Raw genomic sequence first — 19,435 nt, forward strand, 5'->3', positions numbered from 1 at the left:
TTAAAAGCGGCCCGGAGTTCCCGTCATGGCACAGTGGTTAATGAGTCCGACTAGGAACCATGAGGTTGTGGGTTCGGTCCCTGCCCTTGCTCAGTGGGTTGACGATCCGGCGTTGCCATGAGCTGTGGTGTAGGTCGCAGACACGTCTCGGATCCCGAGTTGCTATGGCTCTGGCGTAGGCCGGTGGCTACAGCTCCGATTCAACCCCTAGCCTGGGAACCTCCATATGCTGCAGGAGCGGCCCAAGAAATAGAAAAAAAAAAAAAAAAAAAGACAAAAGCAGCCCCACGACACTCAAATTTGGAACACCTGTCCATCTCAAAGGCAACATTATTTTCTTCCAAGTCATCTCTATTTCTACCCGACATCCTTATTTCTACCCATCCTAATTTCAACTCTAATGAACTGTACAAATGCCAACTTGAGTATGTCATTCTCCTGCTTAAAACACTCCAACGGCTCCCATTTCTCTTGTGCTCTTGGGTTACAGGACTATGCTCAGGGCCCCAGACACACACCCCCTCACCTTTGTTTTGGCCTCCCCCACCCCCCTTATCCATTGACTCCTCACCCATCCTTCATATCTCAGCTTCCAAGTCTGTCTTCACATAAGCCTTTCCCAGCCAACCAAGTCTGGCTTAAACCCTTCTCCTTTTTGCACCTCTAAGACTGTACATGCTGCCCCCAACCCCAAAGCACTTACCAGGCCACAGTCATTGTCATTTACTCTTGTGTCTGTTATCCCCAACTAGAGCAGAGACCCTCAGGAACTGTCTGCATCAGGTACTGTTCCAGGTACCTAACACAGGGCCTGGTGAAAGCACTTTCACTGACTGAATATATCTGGATTTAAGGCAGTTATCGCCACATGGCTGAACTTGAATAGCCTTGTCTCTCTGCTTCCAGTCTCCCCACATTCCAATCCATCTGCTGCTAGAGTTTTCCTTCTTCATCAGGGGTTTAGTTTTCTTAGGATCTACAGTACCTAAGACAGATATACTTCCTTATTCTCACTCCAGCTGGAGATAAAAACACAGATGTAAATAAGAATTACAGCCACGCAGTACATCTTGAATGCTCTCAACAATCCCCTCCCCACTGTACATAAGAAAAAAATCTTTCTCAGCCATTATCCAAGGTTCTCCACAATCGACACAACTTTTCCTGTTTTCCCTGCCACCTCAACAATAAGACTTTTCTCCTTCAGTCAGACCAGTCTCCTCATCACCCCCAAACACACTCGACTTGTGCCAGTTTCATTCATTTTGTGTTGCTCCCATTGCCAAAGAGGTGCACCTTTCTCTCTGCTACTCATCCAAACACCATCTGGCCTCCTGGATCTAGTAGAGCCTTTCCTCCTTCCTAAGGCTTTTCTGAGCATCCCCCAAGGCTCTGATACCAACAGAACTCATCTGTCTCTCGCTCTGGCACGTGACAAAGACCTGACGTACACTGCTACCCTTTCACGTCTGACCTTTCATTGTTTCCTTCAGCACATAATGTGTGTATGGGGGTGGGAAGCAACTATGGGTTTGTGAGAGAAAGTACTAGACTAGGAAGTGGACTGCCATTTCCCACCTGCCTGTCAAGTGTATCCATTCAGCCAACAAATATCTATTGGTCATGTTCTCTGTGCCAGGCACCCAAGAGGTGCAGGTCAATAAGGCACAAGTTCAACAACATTCTCTATGGGATTGGTAAGTGGAGAATTTAAATAGGTTACAAGTTTGGGAACATTGAGTTTCAAACAAGTTAGAAAACTTATTGTCAGTCATATGTGGCCTTAAATAAGCTAACTACTCAGCTTTGGTAACTTTCTCTGTAAGTTGAGGACATGATGTCTCACTTCTCGGGGTCGCTGAAAGGATTTGGTTAGACAACTGGTGAGGACACTGTCAAGTACTAGTCACATGTTCATCATCCTTAGACATCCTTAGATTATTAGGACAATGCTGATAAACAGCACCCACTCACAATTGCTGCAGAAGAAATCGCTGGTTGACATGGATCCAGATATTTTAAGAGGAAAACTGAACGTGGAAAACTTTTCTTCCAAACCAAAACCAAATGACCATTATTTACATGAGAGCTTTTAAGAAGGAAGTAAGCATCTCTTTAGAAAAATAAAAATTTATATTACCTATGTGAACAAGAACTCACCCACCTGTGGCTTGGTGAAATCATTGTCTAAGCACCACTGAACAAAATGCTGTCGTGCAGCAAACAGACTCTTTTCATCCGTCTTCTTACAGTAAACTCGAATTAGCTGTTCAGCAAATCTCTCTGGCAAAAGCTGTGAAACCTTTTTAAAGATGGAAATATTTCACTGTCACCTTGAATTCACACACTAAAGAGAGAGATCAGCTGTTCCTAAGCTCCAAGCTCAGTGCTGTAATTAAAAGTACCACGTTGTTTTGCTATTTTATCCCAATGATAATCCAGAGAGAAGAATTCAAGATAGCTGTCATACTGCAAAATGTCCTGCAATTTTTAAATCCATTAATAAATGAACATGAAGGTTTGTGTGATATAATTACATGATGGCTACAGACTCTCACACAGAAGATATGCAAATAAGCATATTTAACTTAGATGACTTCAAACATATGACACTCCCTTCCCACTAGATTTACAACCTAGCCTCTAAAGCAAAAATCAGAGCTTTCATCTGTGTACAGCAAACAGGAAAAATTAGCTGTTAAAACGGTCTAGTCCACACAAAATCAGGTATACTTTAGTTTTAAAAATGTTTCTTTTTTGGGGGGAGGTACGCACACAGCATGTGTAAGTTCCTGAGCCTGAGATCGAACCCTTGCCACAGCAGTGACCAGAGCCACAGCAGTGAAAACATCAGATTCTTAACCCAGTGACCCACCAGGGAACTCTGTCTTCTTCTTTTTTTTTTTTAACCATACACATTGACTTTAGGACTTAACCCGCATGCAAATTTACTATAAAGACTTGCCAAGTGCCACTACAGTATATTTGTTTTATCTAATAGTTACCTGATTTTTAGTAATTATGATTGCCTTGTTGGGGTCACTCTTACAATAGAAGCGAACATTATCAATAGGATTCTTGTCTTCCATCCCGTAATCCATGTTGATAACCTTAATACAAGCAATAAATAAGTGATCACTTATATAATAGCAATGAAAATTGAATTCAGGGTTGTGGGGGCATCACAGGAAATGAAGCAGAGCTCTCCAGAGGTTGAGAAGAGCCCAGGTAAGGTAGTTCACAGCAGAATAAAAGCAGCTCTGGTACATGATCCATAGGACCTTGGCCTTTGAACCTGGGTGGAGTGGGGGAGGTAGCTATGCTTTCAACATAAGTAGGGTATAAATGCAACACCCACTATGTGATAGACAGGGGTCAGGCACTGTTGTGGAGAGATACAAGGACATCTGATAAAATCCCAGCCCCTTCAGACCACGTGGCCTAGACTGAGGTTGAAGGAATAATTATAAAAGTAATTATCTAACCACATTTGTTTTAAGAGTTACCAAGGAAAAACAAGCGGTGCGGAGAAATTTTGTAACTAGGGAATCTAGTAGTCTGGGGCTCCTGGGGAATGACTGGGAATGTTTTCCTGGGAAAGTGACTTCATTAATTAAGTGGGCAGGAATTAACCAGGCCTAGGGAGGAAAGAAAATAATTCCAGGCAGAAGAAAGAGCCCTCAGGCAGGGGGAATGAAACTGTCCGCTGGCTTTAGAAACACTTAAGTCACTGGTGATTCTGGTGAGAGTAGTTTTAATACAGGTAGACCTTGCAGATGTCACAGGTTTCATTACAGACCGTAGCATAAAGCAAATCATATGAACTCTTTGGTTTCCCAGTGCATAAAAGTTATGTTTACACAATCCTGTAGTTGATTAAGTATGCAAGAGCATTATGTCTTAAAAAAACAGGAGTTCCCATTGTGTCTCAGCAGTTATGAACCCGGCTAAGATCCATGAGGGTGAGGGTTCAATCCCTGGCCCTGCTCAATGAGTCAAGGATCTGGCATTGCTGTGAGCTGCAGTGTAGGTCACAGACGTGGCTCAGATCTGGCATTGCTGTGGCTGTGGTAAAGGCTGGCAGTTGCAATTCCACTTGGACCCCTAGCCTGGGAACTTCCATATGTCACACTTTCGGCCCTTGGGAAAAAAAAAAAAAAAGTATGTACTTTTGTGTGTGTGTGTGTGTCTGACTCTGGCATGTGCAAGTTCCCAGGCCAGAGATCAAACCCATGCCACAGCAGCCATCCAAGCTGCTGCAGTGACCACACCAGATCTTTAGATGTGCCACAAGAGAACTCCAACAATGTACATACTTTAATTTAAAAATACTTCCTTGGAGTTCCCACTGTGGCTCAAAGGAAACAAACCCGACTAGTATCCATGAGGATGTGGGTTTGATCCCTGGCCTTGCTCAGTGGGTTAAGGATCTGGCGTTGCCGTGAGGTGTGGTGCAGGCTGGTAGCTGCAGCTCTGATTCAATCCCTAGTCTGGCAACTTCCATATGCCACAGGTGTGACCCTAAAAAGCAAAACAAAACAAACCCCCCCCCCAAAAAACAAAAACAAACAAAAAAAACTTTCTTGCTAAAAAATGCTAACCATCATTCTGAGCTTTCAGTAAGTCATCATCTTTGTGCAATAGTAACACCAAAGATCACTGATCACCATAACAAACACAACAGTAAAGAAAAAGTTTTGAGAATATTTTGAGAATTACCAAAATGGGACCCAGGGACACAAAATGAGCAAATGCTTTTGGAAAAATGGTGCTGATAGACTTGCTTGAGGCAGACTGCTGCAAACCTTCAATTTGTAAAAAACACAATACATGTCAAGTACAGTAAAGTGATTCACAACAAAATGAGGTATATCTATAGTGATGGTGACCCAAAAATATTCAGAAGTAAAATAAATAAAAGAGAGAAGATAACTCTTAGAAGTTTGGCTGTTGGAGCTCCCATCATGGCTCAGTGGTTGGCGAATCTGACTAGGAACCATGAGGTTGTGGGTTCGATCCCTGGCCTTGCTCAGTGGGTTAAGGATCCGGCATTGCCGTGAGCTGTAGTGTAGGCTGCAGACGCGGCTCAGATCCCGAGTTGCTGTGGCTCTGGCGTGGGCCAGCGACTACAGCTCTGATTAGACCCCTAGCCTGGGAACCTCCATATGCTGCAGGAGCAGCCCAAGAAATGGCAAAAAGACAAAAAAAAAAAAAAAGTTTGGCTGTTAAGAGAGGCAAGAGGGAAGAATATGGAATGGAACACAGTACCCAGAAAAGGTAAGGGGCCACAAGTTTTCGATGACTTTGACCCTGCAGAAGGGGAGACGGGTGAAGAAGAGTGTGGTTCATTATTTTATTAAGATGAAAGTCTGTTTAAATGCAGATGGGGAAGTCAAAGAGAGAGAGGGGAGAGAATAAATACCATAAGGTTCTGCAGATGTGCTGAGACAAATGGCTCTCTGGCTGCACTGTCCAATGCGGTAGCCACTGGGTCACATGAGGCTTGGCCTTTTGCAGGGCAAGTCATTAACATTACATACAAGAATAAAATGAAGTTCCCGTCGTGGCACAGTGGTTAATGAATCTGACTAGGAACCATGAAGTTGCAGATTGAATCCCTGGCCCTGCTCGTTGGGTTAAGGATCAGGTGTTGCCGTGAGCTGTGGTGTTGGTCGCAGATGTTGCTGTGGCCCTGCCGTAGGCTGGCGGCTGTAGCTCCGATTGGACCCCTAGCCTGGGAACCTCCATATGCCGTGGGTGCAGCCCTAGAAAATACAAAAAAAGAAGAAAAAAAAAAAAGAATAAAACGAGGGAGTTCCCGTCATGATTCAGCGCTAACAAACCTGAACAGTATCCACGAGGATGCCGATTTGATCCCTGGCCTCATTCAGTGGGTTAAGGATCTGGCATTGTTGTGAGCTGTGATGTAGTAGATCACAGACGTGGCTCCGATCCCGTGTTGCTGTGGCTGTGGCGTAGGCCGGCAGCAGCAGCTCCGATTTGACTCCTAGGCTGGGAACCTCCATATGCCTCGGGTGTGGCTTTAAAAAGGCAAAATAAATAAATGAATGAATAAATAAATAAACAAAATTAGTTTTTAAGTCACAGCAGCCACATTTCAGGTGCTCAACAGCCATTTGTGGCTTGTTGCTACCAAAGTGGACAGCACAGAGACATAACATTTTCATCATCACAGAATGTTCTATTGGAACCGTAGCCTAGAAGACAAGTAGAAGGGTTACCCTTAGCCTTTGACAGGAAGAGAGACATTTCTCCATTGTGCCAGAGGGAAGGCTGAACATAGCTGTAGATGGAGCAGGCTTGCTTGTTTGGAGGTATAGGTTGAGAGAGTTCCTACCTAATGATCTATATTTTTATCTCAGAAATAAGAGCCAAAGTGGAATTAATCACTGAGAGTGAACACAAATGGGATTGGGGTGCAGGTCTGGAGATTTGGGAGGAGTAAAGATGGTTGAAACAGTCACAATGGAGACTGGAAGAATTGCACTAAGCTTGCCAGATAGTCCAGAGGGTCCAGCTAGGATAGATGACCATGAATCGTCACTCAGCCTTTTTAAAGGGGGGTGAAAAGAAAGGCAAGTGAGGTGAGGGTAACTGCAGAAAATGACTGAATTAATGGAAACAGGATCTAAAAGTTGGACTGAGAGAGAGATAAAGATAAGCAGAAAGAAAGTTAGGAGACAATAAACTAGAGGTACAGATGTGCTAGGAACAAGAAAATAAGGAAGAAAGGGGTTTATGGACAGAGATGGGATTATTAAATTAGTGATTTTTTTTTTGGGGGGGGTCCATGGTAGGGTTCCTAGGCCAGGGATCAAACCTGCAACATAGCAGTGACCCAAGCCACAGCAGTGACAACACGGGATACTTAACCACTAGGCCATCTGGGAACTCTTTAATGATTTTCATTTAAAAATTTTATTTATTTATTCATTTTTACAGCTGCACTCACAGCAAATGGAAGTTCCCGGGCCAGGGATTGAACCCATGTCTCCACAGTAACCCAACCCAAGTTGGATTCTTAACCCACTCCACCACAGCAGAAACTCCTTTAAATTAGTGATTTTTAGAGGGAGGGTATTTTCAAATATCAGTAAGGTTCAGAATGTAATTTGCTGAGCATGTTGGCTGAGGTGGATAAGGTCACTGAAGATGAGGATAAAGAGATGAGAGTTGGCGCCATATGGACTGGTAAGTCACTACAGATGATGGTAGGAACCGGAGCAAAGAGGAAGGCTCTAAACCATGTCAAAATCTCCAACCAAGATGACAGTAGCTGGCTTAAGGATGTGAGTCTCAGAGGATCGGGTCTTGTAGTGGTATAGGAAACAGGAAGGTCTCCTGACCCTGAGGAACATGCTTTTCCTGAAAGAGCTGCAGGGGAATCAGGTTCTCAGGGAACAGCCAGGCTGCAACAAAGGCAGAGATGGTCAGCAAAGGGGCTGACAATACAGGGGAGTTAGTTAATTACAGAGTAGAAGTACCAAAGGGCTCCATGGATGGGTTCATTACAAGAGGAAAGACTGGAAATGAAATAAGGGGAAGAAATAGAGTAATGTGGTGATGACAGTCCAGAAAAGAACAGATGATAAGAGGAGCTTATTCTATGGGTGATGGTGGAAGAAAACCACTATGAGCTTTGGTGGCTATGCTGCCAGTGGTCTGTGAAAAGTGGACATGTGAGGTCCAGCTGTGATTCAGAAGTAAGACCAGGGGTCCTAGCACAAGGCCAGCCCTCCCACTCTGCATGGTCCACTAGCTTCAGAGATACATCTCTTTACCTGTGAGGGAGAACTGCTCAGGCCTCCCCACAATCCCAGAGATCATGCCCACACAGGGCTCTCTTCTGGATGTTGTTTCACATGGGAAGGACCCAATGTAGCCCTGATATTTTTACCCATCATGGTAAGGCATGGACACTAATCAAGTTTTCATAAGTGCCACTAGCTCTTTGGTATTTATTTCCTTGGCTTTAGAATAGGAATAAAAGGTAATCCTTATTTTCTCTATAATGCATAACTGTAAGATTTGGTAAGTTATTTTTCCAGAAGGGCGGTGTTACAATAGCTGGAGATTCTATTCTATTCTTTTTTTAAAAAAAAAATCTTGGAGTTCCCGTCATGGTGCAGTGGTTAACGAATCCGACTAAGAACCATGAGGTTGCAGGTTCGGTCCCTGCCCTTGCTCAGTGGGTTAACGATCCGGCGTTGCCGTGAGCTGTGGTGTAGGTTGCAGACGCGGCTCGGATCCCGAGTTGCTGTGGCTCTGGCGTAGGCTGGTGGCTACAGCTCCAATTCGACCCCTAGCCTGGGAACCTCCATATGCCGCGGGAGCGGCCCAAGAAATAGCAACAACAACAACAAAAAAAAGAAAGACAAAAAAAAAAAAAAATCTTTTTTGGCCATCCCATGGCATATGGAATTCCTGGGCTAGGGCTGAGCAATGCGGGCTCCTTTAACTCACTGTGCAGGCCTGGGGATGGAACCTGTGTCCTGGCTCTACAGAGACACCGCTGATCCTGCTGTGCCGCGTAGGAACTCCTGGAGATACCTTTTTTTTTTTTTTTTTTTTTTTTTTTGTCTTTTTTGCCGCTCCCGTGGCATATGGAGGTTCCCAGGCTAGGGGTCGAATCGGATCGGTAGCTGCTGGCCTATGCCAGAGCCATAGCAATGCAGGATCCAAACAGCATCTGCGACCTACACCACAGCTCATGGCAACGCCAGATCCTTAACCTGAGCAAGGCCAAGGATCGAACCTGCAACCTCACGGTTAACCACTGAGCCACGAGGGGAACTTCTTGGAGATCCCATTCTTTTTTTTTTTTTTTGTCTTTTTGCTATCTCTTGGGCCGCTCCCGCGGCATATGGAGGTTCCCAGGCTAGGGGTCTAATCGGAGCTGTAGCCACTGGCCTACACCAGAGCCACAGCAACGCGGGATCTGAGCCGCGTCTGCAACCTACACCACAGCTCACGGCAACGCCGGATCGTTAACCCACTGAGCAAGGGCAGGGACCGAACCCGCAACCTCATGGTTCCTAGTCGGATTTGTTAACCACTGCACCACGACGGGAACTCCGAGATCCCATTCTTAATCAAGGACTCAGAAGTAAAAAAGTAGCTACAGGCTAACAACTATGAATCTTTAATTACAAATAGTAAATTATGTTTTACAGCTCATTAAGTAACCATGAAAGTTGCTACATACTGTCCTAAAGGACCCATGTATGGTAAAATATACCACACTGTCAAGCTAAAACTAGATACTAATATATGGTAAGATATTTAATTAGCAATTTTCCTGCTTTTTCAGAGTATAGATGGGTTTTACCCATCTTAAAACAAAAAGGATTTCTTTTCGGATTATGAAACTCTTGCACCATACTCACTGTAAAAAAAAAAAAAAATCACCTGCAATTCCACGACTCAGGTAGAAACAGTGTTAACATCTTAATATATCTAGAATTTTTGTCAATGTGTTCACTGAATACATGTATATACATTTATTTAATTTTTTTTTCTTTTTGTCTTTTTAGGGCTGCACCCTCGGCATATGGAGGTTCCCAAGCTAGGAGTCCAATCAGAGCTATAGCCACCAGCCTACACCAGAGCCACAGCAACACGGGATCCGAGCTGCATGTGTGACCAACACCACAGCTCATGGCAACACCAGATCCTTCACCCTCTGAGTGAGGCTAGGGATTGAATCTGCATCCTCATGGATGCTAGTTGGGTTTGTTAACCACTGAGCCACAATGGGAACTCCAATTTTTAAAAGTTTTTAAATTTTTTTGTATTTTTGACCCCACATGCAGCATATAGAAGTTCCCAGGCCAGTGACTGAATCCAAGCCACATCTGCAACCTACACCACAGCTGCAGCAACTCCAGATCCTTAACCCACTCTGCTGGGCCAGGGATAGAACCTGTGCCTCCACAGAGACATGCTGGATTATTAACTCACCTTGCCACAGTAGGAACTATACATGTACATACATTTAAAAAAATAAAAATAAAATAATTCCATATGTATTTTCCCACTTATTATAAACATATTTCCATGTTAAAAACAACTTTTAATGTTTGCATTATTCCACTGAATTTCCTATTAAGAGACATACGTTTTTCCCTATTTCACACTATAATAATGCCACAATAAATATATTTGTGTTTTTTGGGGGGCAAAACTGATTATCTCCTTAGGACAAGTTCCCAGAATGAAATAGTTGAGTCAGGAGTTCCCGTGTGGCACAGTGGTTAACGAATCTGACTAGGAACCATGAGGTTGCAGGTTCAATCCCTGGCCTTGCTCAGTGGGTTAAGGATCCGGTGTCGCTGTGAGCTGTGGTCTAGGTCACAGATGTGGCTCGGATGCTACACTGCTGTGGCTCTGACGTAGGCCAACGGCTACAGCTCTGATTAGACTCCTAGCCTGGGAACCTCCACATGCCGCAGGAGTAGCCCTAGAAAAGGCAAAAAAAAAAAAAAAAAAAAAAAGAAATATCTGAGTCAGTTAATATTGGCCTGAGTTTGGTCTCTGATATCAAATTACACTCCCATATCCACATACCTTTATTACCATAAAATCTTACACAATTTTTTAATCTTATATGTCTGATAATCAAAATACTCACTGTTGCTTCAATTTGCCTACAGTTTAAAAAGAAAGCTAAACTCCTTTTCATATCTACTGGGCATGTGTATATCATCTTCTATGCCTGGCAGTCACCCGAAGCACCTCTGGTCCTCCATCCACTGGGAGATTCACTTTGGCAGACAAATCAGACGGGAAGTGAGGGGTTGACTAGAAGTAATGCACTGCACTGAGGGCAAGGGCAGACACGTGACAGAGAAAAAATTCTGGAGAGTGAAGCCTTTCAGAGTCTCAGGTAGTCAGGATGAAAGATCCCTTCATTCTGGTGGAAACTTATCTAGTGTAACAGAAAACAGCAGCCAAGCTCTGCAGCTCTGAGGCACTTCAACACGCAGCCAAGCAAATACAGAGAGGGGCCCAGGGCAGTTCACTCACCATGTCCCTCGGTGAGGAATAGTTATGGAGAGATCACCGTTCACTCGGAGATGTGTCAACAAGAAAATAACAAGTTAGAGGCTTATAGGAAAAAATACATAGGGAACAATGTCCTGAGATTTCAGCGGAGTAAAACTCTGAAAAGAACTTCTTAGAGGAAACAGAAGACTATGTGAGAAAGCCATTTGGCATTCTCATTAGGATACAAGAAGATAGTACAGCCTCTATGAAAATAGGAGTCAGAAAGTCTTAACTTTTTTCTTTCTTTTTTTTTAACAGCCACACCTGCAGCATATGCAGGTTTCAGAGTCAGGAGTCAAATTGGAGTTACTGTTGAGGCCACAACCACAGCAACACTGGATCCTTAACCCACTGAGTCAGGCCAGGGATCAAAGCCACATCCTCAGAAACAACATCCTCTTAACCCACTGAGCTACAACAAGAACTCTTTAACATTTTTCTTGTGTGAGTGTGTGTGTGTGTATATGTGTGTAAGTAGGCAATTAAAAAATAATTGGCATGTACTACTTTTTTGATAAGGAAACATTCAGAAATCAATATATATAGTGTTCTACAAATCATATGACCACAATCACATAAAAAATATTGACAATATGTCAAAGAAAATTTAAAAACTGCTTGGAGTTCCCGTCGTGGCTCAGTGGTTAACGAACCTGGCTAGTATCCATGAGGCTATGCTTATGAACCCTGGCCTTGCTCAGTGGCTTAGGAATACAGTGTTGCCATGAGCTGTGGTGTAGATCGCAGATTCGGCTCAGGTCCTGAGTTGCTGTGGCTGTGGCGTAGACCAGTAGCTACAGCTCCAATTCACCCCTTGTCTGGGAACCTCCATATGCCATGGATGTGGCTCTAAAAAGACAAAATAAAATAAAATAAAAACGGCTTAATGTTAGTTCTTTCTGTGAGATCACAGGTGATTCTCTTCCATCTTTCTGTATTTTCCAAATTTTCTATAATGAATACGTTCTACTGCTATATTGGTGGAGGTGTGCTTTATCTTAAATTCTTTGTTTAGGACGTTACTGGGCTAACTACTTACATCCACTATGAAATCTTCAGCCTTCAGTTCAGCTTCTAGCTGTATGTTACTGGGCTTAGCACTGGCGACCCCTTTTGGAAGACTTTCGTAGTTTTCCTAGAAAAGACAAGGTTCCTCGTGTTAGAACCCCAGGGCTTCATCCTACAGTGTTTGTGCCACAAAGAGCTTCCCTCCCTGAAAAGAGAACTTTACCAAGAAAGGTGGGTTGAGATTTCCCTGACAAATATGTAATATATATAGCTTCTGCCTATGCCATCTTTTAATCAAGTCACAATAGTGTGATTTTCATAACAGAATTTTCACATTGAAAACAATGTGGCATTAACCTACTAAGTAAAACAAGAAGTAGAGTATTACCCAAGGAAGATTCATGAGGCAGGGTGTGGTTATCGGTACAGCTTGTGTTACAAGCTTTCTGGCAAAGAGAAAACCCTTCAGCAAATAGGAGAGATAATTGATAACTGAACTAAAGAAGGCAGGCGAGCACCACCTGAGAGAACCTGACAAACTGTGGAAGAAGGAAGTAGTTAAAAGCAGGTCCTTAGGGTCTCATACACATACCTCATTATGAGGCCCATTTCCTTTACAAATTCATTTTCTTGCCTCTGGACCTAGACAAAATTTGAGGCCTCCTCTCACTTCCAGGAGGAGAGAGTAAAAGTTTGAAGTGAGACTTGGCTTTGAATTCTGGCTAACTGTGCTTCCGTAGGCAAGTTATTTAATCCCTCCCAAGCCTCAGCTTTTTCATTTACAGGACAGGCCTCAGAAGATTGATGTAAAGATTAAATAAGAATGAGTGTAAAGGGCTTAGAATAAAGCCATAAGATTGTGATGGGCTAATGGTTTTCTCTGAGGGGACAGAGAACCTTTCAACTTACCCTTTTAATCTTATCTTGTCTGCCTGGTTGGGTCTCACCCACAAACTTGTAGAGATTACGGCATTCGATTTTTTTTAAAATCGCTCGTGCAGCATCCAGTTTGGGGTCAGTAGAGTATAAAATCTCCAGAAAAATATTATCTGCCAATTTGATGAAATTTCTGTTACATTAAAATAAAAAAACAAGGAGTTCCCATTGTGGCTCAGCAGTAACGAACCCTATTAGGATCCATGAGGACGCAGGTTCAATCCCTGGCCTCACTCAGTGGGTTAAGAATCCAGCGTTGCCGTGAGCTGTGGTGTAGGTTGCAGACACAGCTCAAACCCCTTGTTGCTGTGGCTGTGACTGTTGGCTGCAGTTCCAATTCGACCCCCAGCCAGGGAACTTTGAAATGCCGCAGGTGAGGCCCTAAAAAGCAAAAAAAAAAAAAAAAAAGAAAGAAAGAAAAAACAAGATTTAAAAAGACTCATACATTTACACATTTCTGTACTTCTGAAATGATTTTATTTTATTTTTTATTTTTTATTTTTTTGTCTTTTTGCCTTTTCTTGGGCCGCTCTCGCGGCATATGGAGGTTCCCAGGCTAGGGGTTGAATCGGAGCTGTAGCCACTGACCTACGCCAGAGCCACAGCAACGCGGGATCCGAGCCGCGTCTGCGACCTACACCACAGCTCACGGCAACGCCGGATCCTTAACCCACTGAGCAAGGGCAGGGACTGAACCCGCAACCTCATGGTTCCTAGTCAGATTCGTTAACCACTGCGCCACCACGGGAGCTCCTGAAATGATTTTAAGCATAAGTTTACAAATGTAGGTACCCTATGGTTATAAAATGTGGGGAAAAAATTTTAAAGCCTGAAGTGAAAAAACCTTTGTAAATTTGTTCTAGTCAATGTCTTGGATTGGCTTCAAGGTAATCTAGTAAGTGGGAAAGGGAAGAGGTGAAACAACACTGCCCTGGAGTTGATGTCTTGAGGCAGGGTTTGGGGTATAAAGGGATGTATTAATTTACTGCTATGTTACATTTTGTCCTTTTTTTGGGGAGGGTCTTTTTTGGGGGGGGGGCTTTTTAGACCCCCACTTGTGGCATACGGAGGTTCCCAGGCTAGGGGTCCAATCAGAGCTGTAGCTGCTGGCCTACACCAGAGCCACAGCAACTCGGAATCTGAGCCACGTCTGTGACCTGCACCACAGCTCATGGCAACGTCAGATCCTTAACCCACCGAGCAAGGCCAGGGATGGAACCTACATCCTCATGGATGCTAGTCGGGTTTGCTAATGTCTGAGTCATGACAGGAACTCCCGTTTTGTTCTTTAAAGAGAAGGAATTACAAAATTATGTCTGAGATCTGCTTAGAAAGGAGGCCCAGGGTCCACTGCAGTGAAGGGATGAAGCAAAACTGCCATGTGTTGATAACTGTTGCAGCTAAGTGATGAGGCTAAGTGATGTAAACTTTCTTAATAAAAAAAAGTTTTGGGGAGTTCTCCAGTGGGCTAGTGGTTAGGACTTGGTGCTTCATTGCTGTGGCCTGGGTTCAATCCCTGGGCTGGGAACTGAGATCCACATCAAACCACTGTACACTGTGGCCAATAAATGAATAAATAAATAATATACTTATCGTGGTTGGCTTTCTCAAAATCAAACTATACGCATAAAATAAATAATTAAATACAACATACATATACACATACACACATATATATATACATATATATTTAAAGTTTTAAAAAGTTTTCATCCCATGATGATAGAAGATGGTTTATTTTCCTTCTTCCTTTTTCTTCCAACATTTTACTTTGGAAATTTCAAAACAAAATACCCTTCACTGAAATTTATCAACTGTTAACATTTTTCTGCATTGGCATACACTCTCTGTGTGCACCCACCAATTTTTGAGGAAACATTTGGAAGTTACAGACATTAAGGCCCTTTACTTCTAAATACTTCAGCATGTACCTCCCAAGAACAAGAACATTCCCCAACATAACCACAATCATGCCAAGGAATTTAACACAGATAATAAAAATATCTAACATATAATCTATATTTGAATTTGCTTAATTGTTCCAATAATGCATTTTATGAACTTTTGTTGCTGGATAGAGAAACCAATTAAGTATTATGGATGACATTAGCTATGTTTTTTAGTCTCCTTCCACTGAGAACTAGAATAATTCCTCTGACTTCTTATCTTTCATGATGTTGACATTTCAGAAAAGTTCAATCATTTTATAAAACACACCACACTTTGAACTGGTCTGTTTCTTGACCATCAGATACAGGTTAAACACTGCTGTCAAGAACGCTATACAAGTGATGTGGTTGGCTCAGCGCATCACATCAGGAATCACACAATGGACTTTGTTACCATTATGGGTTATGTTAAGTTCCAACAGTTGGTTACAGCAATAATTCCAGGTTTCTCTGTTATAAATGTATCCTTCCTGGAGTTCCCATTGTGGCGCGGAAGAAATGAATCTGACTAGGAACCATGAGGTTGTGGGTTCGATCCCTAGCCTTGCTCAGTGGGTTAAGGATCTGGTGTTGCCATGAGCTATGGTGTAGGTCACAGACCCAGCTGGGATCTGATGTTGCTGTGGCTATGGTGTAGGCCGGCAGTTATAGCTCCGACTGGACCCCTAGAGCCTGAGAACCTCCATATGCCATGGCTGCGGCCCTAAAAAGCAAAAAAAAAAAAAAAAAAAGTGGCCTTCCCTTTGTAATTAACAATCTGCAGAGTGATATTTTGAGAGAGTCTGATTATCCCATTACATTTTCAATCAGTGGGTCAGCATTCATCTGTAATCCTTGACTAAATCAATGGCTGCATTTTGCAAAATGAGTTTTATTAAAATGCCTTTTCTTGGCAAAATGAAATATTATTAGCAGCCTATGTTGTTCATCTCACCTACATGTATATGTATGTTTTTCCCTATTCAATCCCTGAGAAACATTCCTCACCTGCTCAGTGATGCTGTCTACAAACCACCTCTCTATCTTCAGTTTTCTTTATGTCTTTATATATTATACCCACAGTTTGAAAAACAAAACAATTTTACTTTAATATAACAAGACCACACTTTTCTAATCCATGCTTTTATCTATCCTAGTCCCAGATGGATTAATGACATTCTTGCCCCCATGACAGAATCTCATTTCTTGAAGGCCCAACTAATCCCTGAAGTTCACCTGAAAAACCACCTAACTATGAAACCTTTCCCCATCCATCCAAACCAGAGATGTAACTCCTCCTTCCTTTGAACCCCACAGAACTCAACTGATAACTCTTCTAATGCCTTTCATTTTATTCTACCAGGTACAGGTTTGGGGATGAACTTAGATTTTCATTTCTGTTGGTAAAATGGGTAGAAGAAGGATTACTGGATCACAGGATACATATATGTTTAAAAGAAAATGCTCAACTTTTTCCAAATGGCTGTACCACCTGCATTCTACCAGCCATGTTCTATATCTTCCATATACATGTTTTCAGAAGAGTTATGTACAAAAGTAAAGGTAACTGCTTGTCTTTTAAATTTAATGACAAAAATATCACTCAAATAGTATAAACAACATTCAACTTGGGAGTCAGAAGACTTGGTTTGAGTTTAACTTTACCATTTATTAGGATAGGTTGCTTTCCCTCATTTGGCCTCACTTTCCTCATTTGCAGAGTTTGAAGCAGATGAACTCTAAGGTCCTTTTGAATTTAACCTCTAAGATTCCAATTTAATTAAGGGATTTTGGGGTCGAATCCTACAGGGGAAGGGAGGGAAGGAGTAAGGCCCACCTACTGCTTAGAAACATTGAGGGATAACAACCAACATAAGAAAATGGTTACCTAGACAGTGGTCATAACATTTGCAAAGCTTAAGATCGCTACATCCAGATAAGCTGAAACATCCATCAGAAATAGGAATTTAAGAAGCAGAGAGAACAGATAAGCTCTGGCATATTCATATGATGGACTACTATTTAACAAGAAAAAGGAATGAACCACTGATACATACGATCTGGACAAATCTCAAATACATAATGCTGAGTGAAAGAAGGCTTACCCAGAAGAGTACATACTGTTTGATTCCATGGATATAAATGTCTAGGACAAGTAAACAGTGGTTGCTTCTAGGGGTGAGTGAAGTAGGGACTGGAATTGTCTGGGAAGAGACATGAGGGAACTTTCTAAGGAAAAGATAATGTTCTTTTGTGTGTGTGTGTTTTTAGGGCTGCACCTATGGTATATGGAGGTTCCCAGGGTAAGGGTCTATCAGAGCTAAAGCTGCTGGCCTATACCACAGCCACAGCCACGCCAGATCCAAGCAGCACCTGGGACCTACATCACAGGTCATGGCAACGCCAGATCCTTAACACACTGAGCGAGGCCAGGGATTGAACCTGAAACCTCATGATTCCTAATTGGATTTGTTTCTGTTGCTCCACGCCACGATGAGAACTCCTATGAACAATTATTGAACTTTAGTTAATCTGCATGCTGAAAGTGTTAGGGTAAGTATACCAATGTCTTCAATGTACTTTAAAATCCATCAAAATTTAGATAGATTAATAGAAGGATAGAGGTGTGGTTAAAAACATGATAAAGCAAGTCCAGTAAATGATAGAATTTAGGTGATGAGTATACAGGTTAACTGTAAACTTCTTCCAATCTTGCTGAATGTTCTCAACACTCCCTCAAAATGTGGAAAAACTTTCTAAAAATTTTAAAATAAGTGGAGATTTCAAAAATAAAGATAAAGTGAGCTGCTTCTTGGAAAAGCAGCAAAAGTAAGGAAGGCTCACATGGTCTTATTCCTTCAAGGGGATGTAGTTAAGGACTGTTCAGAATAATATGCAAGGAAGGTAAAATGATCCTGGTTTCAAATGATGAAAGCTGGAAAGGCCCTATGCCTATTCTCCCATACTCTGGCAGATGAAGCATAAAAAGGTGACCTAATTTCTCATCTAGGATTTTTGACATTGTTACAACATCCAAGGGATCAGTCCATGGGTCAATGGACTCATCCACTGAACAGGATTAAAGCCAGTTTGGGTGTTCCAGAATCTGCATGATAAACAAGAGCCACGTACAGTCATGTGTAGTTAAAACCTCATTAAAATGTAGGGTATTTCGGAGTTCTCATGGTGGCTCAGAGGTAACGAGTCTGACTCGTACCCATGAGGATCAGGGTTCAATTCCCGGCCTTGCTCGGTGGGTTAAGGAGCTGGCATTGCCGTGAGCTGGCCTGGGAACTTCCTTATGCCGAGGGTGTGGGCCTAAAAAGACAAAAAAAAAAAAAAAAAAAAAAAAAAAAGGAAAAAATGTAGGATATTTTACGGTTTGTCAGTGAACTCAAAAGATATAAAATCCAGAATTGACTTATATTCATAAAAAGATAATTTAAATGTCATATGCTACAGGATAAATTGTTAAGACTGGTTTCTGAGGAAGACTGAAGATGATTTTTTACAATACAGCATCACTTGCTTCATTATGAGCAAAAGCTAAAAATAAACATTACCAGATTTACTCAAATTGTTTTATAATCTCCCCGATGGGAGACAATTGAATTGATGTTATTAAAACAAAACATAGAAACAATTTAGACATAGATTTTCCCCTATAACTTTGTTATCAATCTAACCTAGATTGATTAGCAAGCAAGAAGCAAACTGACACATTATAAACACTGATGTACAGTGTTCTCAGTTTACATAGGTATTTGACACTGGGAATCAGGATTTCATTTCTAATCTTTCATTTAGTTATGACTGGAAAATGACTAAAAAGTTACAAGTGTAATGGGGACCTTTTCTATATTAATTGCCTACTGGTATACTTTAAAGAACAATGTAGATAAAATCTAGCAGTGATAGAGCAGCAGACTGATGTAGAGATATTGGTTGTGCCTGAGGCCACTCAGCTTCAGTTGTTTTTGCTTGTTTCTGAACCTCCACCCTTTCCGCTAATTCTGTCACTTTGTTTTTAGTTAGACAGAGCCAGTTTCATGATTTGCAACTAAGAGCTCTGACTGGTATTAAACTTTTGGCCTACTTTTGCTTTACTGATCTCTATTTCTCAGTCTACACTTTGTCACATTAAAGAATCAGCTGCAACACCTCACCTCTTCCTTCCTACCCTAAGCTGCAGACTTTGTTTCTGCTGACTACCAAGAAATGTTTCTGGCATCCTGTGTTTTGTTAAAAATGTTAAAAGGGCAAGTCAGCCTTTTGGTATTAGTCTGGTATTAGTCCAGCTGTATTATAAGTTAAATAATAATTAATATTGAGTACTTATGTGCCAAGAGCTATTCTAGGGGCTATATGTCTCACTGAAGCATCACAATAAAACTATATGCTAGGTATCTTTACTCCCATTTTAGAGATGAGGAAGCCAAGGTTCAGAGAGGTTAAATAACTTTCTCAAGGTTACCTTGTTAGTACAAAGCAGAGTT

At 42.1% G+C, this 19,435-nt stretch overlaps 1 protein-coding gene and 1 long non-coding RNA gene across 5 annotated transcripts in view; one reads left to right on the forward strand and one right to left on the reverse strand.

The window, feature by feature from the left end:
- Positions 1–19,435, reverse strand: part of SAMHD1 (SAM and HD domain containing deoxynucleoside triphosphate triphosphohydrolase 1) — a 52,787-nt gene that overhangs the window by 3,461 nt on the left and 29,891 nt on the right. Inside the window, exons 12-16 of one of the 4 annotated variants that reach the window (XR_002339825.2) lie at positions 12,985–13,124; positions 12,107–12,202; positions 3,006–3,110; positions 2,165–2,302; positions 704–1,019 (exon numbers count right to left, since the gene is read on the reverse strand). Coding sequence is in view for 1 of the 4 variants with exons in the window: in NM_001292105.1 (NP_001279034.1) it covers positions 2,165–2,302; positions 3,006–3,110; positions 12,107–12,202; positions 12,985–13,124 (479 nt within the window). In the remaining 3 variants the exon portion in view is untranslated. 4 annotated transcript variants of the gene reach the window in all.
- LOC146395291 (uncharacterized) lies at positions 6,791–11,560 on the forward strand. Its single transcript, XR_014832298.1, has 3 exons — positions 6,791–8,132; positions 9,101–9,577; positions 10,476–11,560. It is a non-coding gene; the product is annotated as an uncharacterized LOC146395291 (long non-coding RNA).

This window comes from Sus scrofa, chromosome 17 (genome assembly GCF_054392235.1).
Source record: "Sus scrofa isolate SSC_HxYL_T2T_F1_AM1 chromosome 17, Sscrofa_HxYL_maternal_Yorkshire_Landrace_v2.0, whole genome shotgun sequence".
In the NCBI taxonomy this organism is placed as follows: domain Eukaryota; kingdom Metazoa; phylum Chordata; class Mammalia; order Artiodactyla; family Suidae; genus Sus; species Sus scrofa.